The sequence below is a fragment of the Nelumbo lutea genome, chromosome 1 (genome assembly GCF_056320005.1).
Source record: "Nelumbo lutea isolate HS-2025 chromosome 1, American lotus-T2T, whole genome shotgun sequence".
In the NCBI taxonomy this organism is placed as follows: Eukaryota; Viridiplantae; Streptophyta; class Magnoliopsida; order Proteales; family Nelumbonaceae; genus Nelumbo; species Nelumbo lutea.
In genome coordinates, this window is record NC_142684.1 from 157,044,986 (window position 1) to 157,057,257 (window position 12,272).

General features: G+C 38.9%; 1 protein-coding gene across 2 annotated transcripts in view; it reads left to right on the plus strand.

Moving 5' to 3' along the window:
- ILA (putative protein kinase regulator ILITHYIA) overlaps positions 1 to 12,272 on the plus strand; it is an 87,625-nt gene that overhangs the window by 15,880 nt on the left and 59,473 nt on the right. For both annotated transcript variants that reach the window (XM_088957154.1, XM_088957159.1), the window contains one exon: positions 9,462 to 9,539. In XM_088957154.1, the coding sequence (XP_088813280.1) occupies positions 9,462 to 9,539 (78 nt within the window). The remainder of the gene's footprint in view (positions 1 to 9,461; positions 9,540 to 12,272) is intronic.

Genomic DNA, 12,272 nt, shown 5'->3' on the forward strand with positions numbered 1-12,272 from the left:
ATGATTGCATACTTTATTGGAATTATTAAAACCTCCTCCCCAGGCATTGCATTCTGAAAATTTTTATGCAGAGGGCAAAACAAATTTTTCATGAACAGGATAATATGTTATGGGATTTGTGATGATGTTTTGGTAGTCAACACTACAGCGTCGTTGCTGTGAAGGAGAAAATCTGAAAATTGTATCAATTCCTTCTAGGTGAATGAGTTATTTTTGTTCAATAACATTTTCACCTGAGAAAAAATACTCATTCTATAAATTTAGGCAAAATCCAGTTTAAGGCAATAAGGTGTAAGGTTCTTTCCAATTTGGTTTGCATTTCATGTTTGAACTATGATTTTTGTGCCCCTTGTTATTGAGTATAGCTTGAATTTTGTGAACCTCTTTCTGACTTTTTAATTGGTAATAACAAATTTATTTATTGAAGAATGTATTTGGAATTTGTAGAACTAAACACCAAGCACCTAACAAAGGTAGCTAGATTTGGCTTGCTGCCTTAAGCATAATTTTTATAAGGTCAACGATTTCCTCCCTACTGGAATTAGACTGCCCTGATACAACAATGCATTTGGCTTTTGTTTGTCCCTTGTTTTGCTAACCCACTATGCTTGTGTTGCCTTTTAATTTCTTTTTTTTTTTTTGTGGTTTTAGAATTGTGTTTGAGGTAATGGGCTCGGAATTATTATTTTGGGAATTATATTCCATTGAATTGGGTTCAATTGATTTGAAAGTAAATTTGTTTGGATGTTGGTGTTGGATTTTATGGCAGACTGTTAAGATAGGGTATGAACGGGCTGGATATGGAGGGCTCATTGGATTTGGTTCTCGATCTGAATAAGTATAACTGTTGAATCTAGAGAAGGGAATGTGGGACAGTCATAACATTGAGTGTCTTATCACCCTGATTCGTTCTTTTTTAGTGCATTTCGTTGTGAGAGCAGATAGAGTATAGTGCCATTAACATTATCCAAAAAGCATGTAAACAATTTCCTGTACAAAGGGTTTTTATTATCACTTCCCATGCAACCCTATATGCCCAAGCCCTCTGCTTTACAAAAAGGTTATCATATACAAAATAATGCTGCAATTTCTATCTTTAAACAGTTTGGTTACAACAAGGTAAGGAAACATTTTTTCTAAGATTTACTGCTACACTGTGTCTGTAGAACTACTTTTGTTCTTCAATATCCTTGCATTTCTCTCTTGCCATATGCACCAAAAAACCACGCTCCATGCCAATTTCCCCCTCTTATTTAGACCTCCAACTCTCAAACCCTTTATAAAATCCACCACCAATTTTGGGCAACAGCTTTTTACCTCAAGAGTGTTCCAAAATTTTGTCCAAACCTCAAGAGAAAATCTGAAATCTAGCAGCAAATGATTGTCTGATTCTGTTTTCTGTTTTCTCCTCGCAGGGAACACAGTTGGTGGAATCTAGTAACATGCCCTTAGCAAATTATCTCTGCTATCCAGAGAAGGTAGAGAGAGTGAGAGAAGAGAGAAGAGGGACAAAAGTTTGGAGTCTTAGATAGCTGCTGGCGGCGCCAACTTTTTGTTATTTATACTAGGGCGACACAACTTAAAAAAAAACAGGTTGAAAGTACTAAAGTACCCTTGCAGTACTAAACAATAAAAATAACAGCATCTCAACACAACCCCTCAAGTTGGGACATAGATATTAATCATGCCCAACTTATCACATAAATCGTAATGTCGCAAGTGATGTAACCTCTTTGTGAATATGTCTACAAGTTGGTCTTCGTAACTGACATAGGGAGTACACACTTCCCCTGTGACAACCTTTTCACTGATGAAATGTTTGTCAACTTCGATATGCTTAGTTCTATCATGTAGCACAGGATTAGCAACGATGTTTATGGCTCCTTTGTTATCACAGTAAAGAGTCATAGGTCCAACTAGAAAGCTGAACTCATTTAACAAATTCTTTAATCACATAATTTTTGCCACTCCATGAGACATTGCCGGATACTTAGCTTCAACACTAGACCTAGCTACCACATTCTGCTTTTTGCTTCTCCAGGTAACTAGGTTCCCTCCTATAAAGGTACAATAGCCATTTGTTGACTTTCGATCATTCAAGGATCCTGCCCAATCAGCATCGGTATACACTTCAACTTTCAAATGCCCGTGCTTTTGAAACAAGTTTGCACCTGGGAACTTCTTAAGATATCTGAGAACTCTTTTTGCTGCTTCCAGGTGGGTAGTCTTAGGGGCATGCATGAACTGGCTAAGAACTCCCACTGCATAAACAATGTCTGGTTGAGTCATAGAAAGATATAGTAGTTTTCCTACAAGTCTTTGAAACTGTTTCACATCCTCGACGGGTTCACCTTGACAGTCTCCTAACTTGTGGTTAGGATTAATAGGGGAATCAACAGGCTTCACTCCCAATTTTCCTATATCCTGGAGTAGATCTAGGACATACTTTTTTTTGGGAAATGAAGATACCCTTTTTTGAGTGGGCCACTTCAATCTCAAGGAATTACCTTAGAGAATCTAGATCCTTCACTTCAAACTGGCTAGCAAGGAAACTCTTCAACTTTTGAATTTCATCATTCCAATCACCAGTGATAACTATACCATCAACACATACCATCAGTGCTGCAATCCTTCCTTCCCCTCTTTTCACAAACAATGTGTGGTCAAATTGACACCGCTTGTATCCTCCTTGTTGAACTGCTACATGGAATCTATTGAACCAGGCTCTCGTTGATTGTTTCAGGCCATATAATGATTTTTTTAACTTGCACACTTTCTGTTCCTTACCTTGAGCTCGGAAACCAGGGGGTTGCACCATGTATACTTCCTCTTCAAGGTCACCATTTAAGAATACATTCTTGATATCAAGTTGATGAAGTTCCTAGTCAAGATTAGCAGCTAAGGAGAAAAGAACTCTAATGGAGTCCATCTTAGCAACGGGTGCAAAAGTTGTTGCATAGTCCACTTCATACACTTGTGTAAACCCTTTGCTACTAGACAAGATTTATACCGCTCCACTATACCATCGGCCCTATGTTTTACTGTGAAAACCCATTTACACCCAATTGGTTCCTTTCCCTCAGGAAGATCTACAAGTTCCCATGTACCATTCTTATGTAAAGCATTAATCTCTTCCTTCATAGCATATGTCCATTAAGGTATCAAAAGAGCTTCAACTACATTCTTAGGAATAGGAACACTGTCAATGGAAGAGAGAAAGGCCCGAAAGGAAGGTGAAATGTTCTCATAGGAAACAAAGTGGGACATGGGGTGTTTAGTGGTGCAGGACCTAACACCTTTCCGATGAGCAATAGGAAGGTTAAGGTCATCAACTATAGAGGTATCAATGGCAGTAGGGTTAGGAACATCAATGGGAACCAAGGTACTTGGTAGGGAAGGATCCATAATCGGAGAGTTTGATGGTATTGGTGGTACAACTTCTAGATGCTCCACAACTCTTGAACTTGGCTGGCCTTTGTGACATCGAAAGAAAACACGGAAGCGAGGAGGATTAGGAATAGGGCGTAGTTGAACTAGTTTCTCCTCATTTCTACACTCCCCTGAGGAGAAACAGGGAAGGAAGGCTCTCTCTCAAAGAAAGAGACATCCATAGAAACATAATATCTCCGGGAGACGGGATCAAAGCATCGGTACCCCTTTTGAGTGAGGGAGTACCCTAAGAAGATGCAAGGAATAGCATAGGGATCCGATTTTTCACAGGTGGGTGCCAGATTTTGAACAAAGCAATGACAACCAAACACACAAGGAGGAATAGAAAGAAGAGGAGCCTTGGGAAAAAGAAGCTGATGTGGGGCTTTGCACTCTAACCAGTGGGAGGGCATGCGGTTAATGAGATTGGTAGCACAAAGGACCGCCTCAAGCCAAAAACGTTTTGGGACATTCATATGGATGAGTAAACCCCTAGCCACTTCAAGAAGGTGTCGGGTCTTTCTTTCAACAACACTATTTTGTTGTGGTGTTCGGGCACAAGAGCTACGGTGAAGTGATCCATGCGAAGCAAAGAATTCCGTGAGATCATTATGAAAATATTCTTTTGTGTTATCGGATTGGAAAATTTGGATCTCAGTTTGAAATTGGGTGAAGATCATTCGGTGGAAATCTTGGATAATTTTGGGTGCTTCATCCTTGGTTCGCATAGTATATATCCACGTGTATCTGGAGTAATCATCAATAAAGGTAATAAAATATTTGTAGCCACTCTCGGACGGTAAAGTAACAGGGCCCTAAACATCAGAATGAATAATATGGAAAGGAAATTCAGATTTATTATTCTTTGAAGAAAAATGAGTTTTACAATGCTTACTCAATTGACAAGTTTGACATGTAAACTGTGACACTGACACCGACTTAAACAACTCCGGAAACACTACTTTTAAAGACTGAATGGACAAATGACCGAGGCGACTATGCCATAAATAGACCTAACTTGTACTAGACTGACTCTTAGACTGTGATTGTAAGACTAGCCTTATTCTCCAGCATGTAGAGTTCATCCACCATACGTCCTCTACCAATCGTCTTCCCCGAGGCGAAATCCTGGAGTACACAATAAGGGAAAAAGGTTACTGAGCAGTTTAAAGAATGAGTGATACTACTAACAGAGAACTAATTAATGGGGAATTTTGGAACATGTAAGACATTAGTCAGGGTAAGGCCAAAGGGAAGAGAGATGGTTCCTTGACCAGCTATGGTGGAATGTGAATCATCAGCTAGTTTCACCTTGTCTCTTCCAAAGAGGAGGTGGTAGGTATGAAAATAAGTGGACTTACCAGTCATATGTTTTGATGCTCCAGAATCAATTATCCAAGGAGAGTTAGGGGGATGAGACGATACATGGAAAGCTGTGGTAGGGTTACTTGATGTAGACGCAAATGAAGTTGAAGGAGGAGAATAATCCATCTAACGAATTGTTCTAAATGGTCGCGGAAGGATTTGATAATATCCTCCCTCGGGTTAGAACCAAAAGTGTATGTCTAAGTCATAGCAGTAATAGGGGCTGATTCTCCTAAGAAGCCACATTTGCTGTGGTGAACTTTCTTGGACCTTGCTGTCCTGACTTCTTATTCAGGTTTGAACCTTGTTTCTTGCTTAAATCCTAGGCCCATTTGGGCTTCCCATGAAGATCCCAACATGTTTCCTGGGTATGTCGGGGTTTTTGGCAGTGGGTGCACCATAGTTTGTCTTTGGCTTCCACCCTTTTTTGAGGGTCCCCCTTAAAAAAATTTCCCTCACCTGTAGTAACATTCTCCTTTGCTGCCAACACAACTACATCCCTTCCGGAGCTGTTCATTAAATTTCTTCTACTCTCTTCTGACCATACTAATGCATAAACCTCCTGGACAAAGGGAATGCAAACACTCTGATGGATTCATATACTAGATTCAAACCATGGAGGAATGCAAACACTCTCTGTTGGGAAACAAGCTTATTGTATGCTTTTGCATCTTCATCACACTTCCAATCTACACTCTGATAGTGATCTAACTCATTCCAGACGGAGGTCAAATCTGAATAGTACACAGAAAGTTTCCTCTCCCCTTGTTTACAAGTGGATGATTCTGCCTGTAACTGATAGATTTTTGCATAGTGACAGTTCAGAATAGGTCGATTTTGCCTGCTCCCAAATATCATAAGCCGTTTCAGCTCACATAAAGTTCCTTCTCACTTGAGGTTGCATAGACACCAAAAGCCAGGGCATAACCATGCTGTTTTCCTGGTTCCATCTGTCAGTCACCACTCCCGGAATTCGGTTCTTTAATTCTCCCATTTATATACCTCTTTTTCCCCCTTGCAGTAATGTATAACTTGATCCCCCTCGACCATTCTAAGTAATTCAGACCATCCAGGGGTATAACAGCCATAGGGAAGGATAAATCTATTCCCCCACTTGTTCCGTTCTGCATTAAGGAGACTCCAGATGTGGCAAAGTCTTAACCACTCATAATCACAACTTCAGGATACACTCCAACTGAACACAAGGAAGGCCAAAAAGAAGCAGCCGAACACCCCAAAAAAAAATTTGCACTAGGGAATTAGAGACAACCACTCCCCTCCTTTCCCTTCTTTTAAATCTCAGTTCTTCAACTAAAAATAGCTGTTGTTACCGAAGTTCTTCAACTAAAAATAGCTGCTGTTACCGAACTCACAAGTCATCACTGGCCTACCATAAATCAGGTATGGCTTCTGTAGCAGCATATACAGGTCCTCTCTTGACCTACAAATCAATTGTGGCTGCTGTTGCAGCATATACAGGTCATCCCCTGACCTACAAATTCACCAGAAGGCTGCTGTCTCAGCATGTAAAGGTCATTACTGACGTACAGTCTGTTACAGGGATCAGCCGGTACCACAAAAAAGGAAGGAAGAGGAACTGCTCGCTTCACGTTAACAGTCTGAACCTATTACAAGTTCTCTTCTGGCACACAACCAGAAAAAAAATTAAAAAAGAAGGGAGAGAGATTACTTCAGTCTGATCTGAATCTAGATCTGGATCTTCAATGAATCTGGATCTGGATCTGGCGAATGGAGAAGACAGGGAAGGTGTGCTCGATCTCTTCTTTTGGATCCAACAGTCCCGTTCTGATACCATGTTATCCAGAGGAGAAGGAAGAGAGAGAGAAGAGAGAAGAGAGTCAAAAGTTTGGAGTCTCAGAAAGCTGCTGGCGGCGCCAGGTGTTTGTTATTTATACTAGGGTTACACAACTTAAAATAAAACAGGCTGAAAGTACTAAAGTACCCCTGCAGTACTAAACATACAAAATAACAGCATTTCAACAATCCCTAGTTAACATTGTGTTCAAATAGGAAGTCCAACAAAAAAAAGTCTACTTTTGTGGGAATATTCTCTCACCAAACAATTTTAGCTGGGGCTATATGTTTCTCCGATCTGGAAGTAAAGATGTGAAAGGACTTAACTGAGAAATTTCCAGATTTTTCCCATTCTGAAGTTCTCTCATCTTTTCTGCTTATGTCAACTCCAGTGCTATACAGTTTGTGCAGCATTTCCACCATTGAATGTAGTTCCTATCATTTAGATTTCTTCTAAATTGAGTAATCCATACCACTTCCGTTCTGCATCTGTATACAATCTGTCACGCAAGATTCTTTTTCTGCAGCCAGCTCAAAGTGATCAGGGTAAACTTCAATGAATGGCCTGTTTTTAACCATGTACCTGAAATCTATCTCCAACTGTGAACTACTCTCTTTGAGGTAAGATCATAGGGTTTTCCAATACCTGTCCAAACAGAGCTCCCATAGGATTGGTTTGGCACCCCCAGGTCCTATCCCATGTTTCTATATCCATATTTAGCTGTCATCACCCACCCTTCTCCACAACCTTCCTTGGTTCTCTCCAAATCTCTGAACCCTTTTCACAAAGAGTAATATTGACATTCTTGACCTTTCCTTTTCTCTTCCCCCCACACTCTCTTAGGAAGCCTCTCTTGTTCTTTTCTATAATATTTGCCATTTCAGCTGGGATTGGATACAAGGTGAGCAAATACATAGGGAGAGAAGACAACACCCTCTTCAACAAAGTAATCTTGTCTCTGTAAGAGAAATACATGGTTTTCCAATAGGCCAATCTGTTCTCAATTCATTCAACAATAGGCTACAATATTTATTTAGAATTACATCTAGCACCCAGTGGCTATCCCAGATATTTTAGTGGCTGTTTTCCCATTCTACACCCCCACTCCTCTGGCCAACTTTCTTGCTCCTGAACTTCCCCCACAACAACCAGCTCACTTATGCATGCTTACATTCATTCTGGATGCAACTTCAGAGCACCTAAGGATTTCCATAACAGAACAGTGTTGTTCATGGGATGCCTCACAGAATACAAGTGTGTCATCTACAAATGTTAACTATATTATTTCCCATGGGCCTGTTTGGTTCCTGAGAAAATGGTTTGTGGAAAGAAGATACTCTTGAGAATTGGTTTTTATTTTTTTCGATAAACAGTTTTATGATTCTAAAGAAGTATTGAAATGCGGTTTCTTAATTTTCTGGATGGGTATTGCATCAAAACAACCTAATCCCAACGAGGAAAATTGGTATTAGGAACAAATTATAGGGTTTTTACTTGTTTGCATGATCTTCTGTTTGGTAATAGAATTATGAAGAAACCCAAAGATTGCTTAGAAAGACCGAAATGGCTGAAAACTGGGAAGTTTCAAAGAAGCACAGTGTTCCAGTCTTTTGATAAACTAAAAGTTTAAATTTGGTCTGTATCTTTTTGGTAATAGAATGATGAAAAGACCCGAAGATGAGTGCCAGAAAGACTGAAATGGCCAAAAATCAGGAAGATTCAAATGGAGCTTATATTTTGTTTCCCATGCTTCAAATAGCATTCTAATATGTTTTAACAACCAGGTAGACCAAAATACGTACCAAAGGCCTTTTTTCTTTAAAGGCATGAGCTGAAAAGTTCTGTGCGTCTCATGATCTGCTGGACTGTTGAAAGATCCACCAGAAAGACTTGCCAAACAGCCACTTGATCTCAAAAGCCACCTCTACCAGAAACCTCCTGCTGACCAGAAGAAAATGAATTCATATCCTTTAGGGAGTCTTTTACATATATTTTTTCTTCTTTTTTCTCCACAGATCATATTGTGTTCCAAGTGGAATTGGTGGTTTCATATGGTCTTTTCTTGTTGATTTAGTTAGAATCTAAATTTATCTTTTTTTTTGATAATTGAAAATGATTTCATTAATCAAGAGAAATATGATTTTACAAGAATCCCTTGGAGAGGCATGAGATGCAGCCTCCCTTAGACATTACAAGAGCAATCTGAATTTGTCTTATTCCTTGCTATCTCAATGCAGATTCATTCAACTTATTGTTAGAGGTACACAAATCTGAGTTGATATCTGCTGAATCTAAATTACTGTTTCAGAGTAAATCAGTTGGAGATTTCTGCATATTGGGAAGGAAATCTGCAGAAACTTTGTATTCAATGTTTTACTTGGGATTCTAGTGGAGTCTACCATTTCAATTTATTCAATTTTATGAAACAAATGTAGCTGGAACGTTTGAGGGTTTTGTTCTGTTATTCTTTAACTGGTTTATGGTTAATATGGCAGGATTCCTAAGCAATTTTCTTAAGAACCTCTTAAGTAATAGGCTTTCCCTGATTCCCAATTGCAACTAAACCATGAAAAAGAAGTTGAAAACTGTTTTTTCCTTTTCCCTTTCTTCTCAGAATGGTCTTTTAATAACCCAATTGAGTTGTAAAAGAATTATGGAAATTTTTGTTGAAATGTTTTTATTTCTGAAACAAAACGATTGCTATTTACAGAATTATTTCTGTAAATGATACCATGTTGCTTCGTGTGTTCTAGGTTGCACGTGCACATTTTCCTGTTTTCCATGAACTTCGATTATGTAGCTTTATGGAGGAATGTTCATTTGGGGCTATTTGCTTTTGTTTCATTTGCAGAGGCTCCGAAGGAGTCTAAAAAGGGATGGACTTGACATTGTTTACATTATCAGTGAAGATGTTGCAAATGTGTGCAAGGTAAATATAACTCTCAATCTCTCTCTTTTTTCTCACTAATGTGCACAACATGGTTAGCTGATCTTCTGGAGAGGTAGTTATTTATGTGTCTATTCCACTGTCACTTCAAATACTTGTAAAGTTTATGCTTTTCATTTTGTAGTTATGTTTTTTTTTTTTTTTTATCATTATACTTTGATTATGGAAAAAAAAAGAAGAGTTGGTTTTCCATTATCTGGAGGAAGTGGATGAAGGGTTGTTTAAGGTCTGTACAGTATTTGATTCTGATTAATGGTGTGGCAAGAGACTATTTTTCAGCAAAAAGGGGATTGAGGCAAGGGGATCCCCTTTCTCCTTTCCTTTTCACATTAATTGCAGATGTCCTTAGTAGGATGATTTTGAATGCAGATCAGAATAATCTGTTTAAAGGCTGGAGGGTAGGAAGTTATGTGGTCCCCTCCTCCCTCTGGATGTTTAAAACTGAATTTCGATGGCAGTAGTTTGGGGAATCCGGGACCTTCTGGGATTGGGGGAGTGTTCAGGAATGAGGAGGGGGTTATTATTTGCTTTGTTCTCAGGCCTTATTGGAGAAGGAGGCTCTCTCAGGGCTGAGATCCTTGCAGCTCTGGAAGGAATTCAAAGAGCAAGGGAACTAAATATCAGACGCTTGGTCTAGGAAGGTGACTCGAAGGCGGTGATTAGCTGTCTAAAGGAAGAGGACAGTGGCTTGTGGAGATTAACAATGAAAAGAAAAAATTCTGTTGGGTGGGCAGAGACATTGAGATACACTATAGCTGGGTGAAGAGGTCTGCTAACTCACTTGAAGATGGGCTGGCCAAGCAGGGGGTGAATAGGGAGGCTATTTTCTGGGCTAATTTGTGAACTTCTGTCATTGTATTCTGTTGTAGGGGAGTTAAGTCTTTTTACCTCCGCTGTTGTATCTAAATATTCTTAAATTTTCACATCATTAATAAAGTTCTACTGTTATTGATAAAAAAAAAGCTTCTCTGTTGCTGATATCTTGCGGGCTTGGAAAGAAGTGGCATGTTCAACTAAGAAGAAAGAAAAGATGGTGATGGAATGGAAACCCCGAGCTACAAATAAGTTAAAGTTGAATTTTGATGGCAGTTCCATAGGGAATCTGGGATTGGCAGGTATAGGGGGTGTGTTCAGAGATTCAGAAAACAAAGTTCTACGTATTCATGGCCTATAGGGGTAGGAGACTCCATAAAGGCTGAGCTTCATGCTCTTTTGCAGGGGCTAAAACTATCCAATCAAGCAGATCTGATTTTAAAAACTTGGAGGTTGAAGGAGATTCAAACTGGTGATTTCTTGGTCTAATTTCAGAGGAACACTCCCTGGATTTATAGACATTCCTTGCGAGAGATTGAAAGTTTAGCAAGGGAGCTCAATGCCACTTTCACTTGGATCAAAAGGACTGCAAATGGGATTGCTGACTCGCTAGCAAAACAAGGGGTGTACAGACAAAATCTATTCTGGGCAGTTTTGTAATTCTTTTGATTGTTGTGTCTGTGTTCTCCTGCTGGCTGTAATCTATTTTTCAATTTAATAAAATTTATCCTCCTTTACTGATAAAAAAACAATAAAACAAATCTGGAGGAACATTTTGGTTGTTAATACCTGTAAAAATTGTTGGTTGTTCTTATCTGGAGGAGCATATTGTGCTCTAAAAAAATTGTAGACTGATATTATATGATATGTTAAATTAAAAGGGATCTACATGAAAGGATGTTGAAACAACATAATGACTAACTGAACAGCTGACAAGTCCCTCCAAACCTCTGATTTAGGTAGCGCATCCGCTATGGATTTTGATTTCCTAGGATTTTGGTATGGTAAGGCCAGAAGTAAAGGAGTAAAGAAGGAAGTGAAGGCTCTGAAGTGGAAGTTGTTTCATTTGTGGAGCAGAAGATGTTCCATGGGTAAGAATTTGATGGATGGTGTTTGTTTCTCTTGGTGTTTTTTGGGTCTGGTAGAGGTTTGGTGCTTTGGTGGTTGTTTGGATTCTTCGTTCGTTTAGCACTGGGACACAGCTGCGGTTTGTTTTGGGGAGTGATGTTTTTATATATATTTATATATATATATATATATATATATAGTCATTGGACTGAGTGTGGTGGAAGGTTTTGTACAGGTCATTTCATATAGGTTGGTGGTGATATGTGGCTAACTTCAGCTGCCACTTATTGTCACTGTGGGTCTGTTTCTTTGGCTCGGCCGCATGGCAGCATAACTTATATATTCATTGTTTTCCTTTTAATTTACTACTAACTTAGATTTGAAGATTGCAGTGCATTTTGAATATGCTATATGTAAGGTGTTTGTGTTTTGATTTTTGTCTTCAATTTTTCATGGACTATGGTTGAAATGGCCAGTGATAGGATGAATTATATAGACCAGTTGGTCATTTGATACAAGGGGGAATTTGTTCCATTTGTATATTGGCTAGTTTGAGCATTCTTGTGCAGGGATGTTCCTTTTTTGAGTTGTATCTGTTCTTGAAGGGTTGCACTTTTGAAGCTTTGTCTTATATAATTAACTAGCGGGGACCCATGCGATGCACGGGATTTATTAAGCGGAAGTTAAATAATAGAAAGGGTCATTTACTAAAATACCTCTTATAGTTTCATGGATTTACTAAAATCTACCCTATAGTTAGCATTTTACTAAAACACCACTTATAATTTGTAATGGATTTAATCAATCTTCCATTAGATGATAGTGTTGACCCTA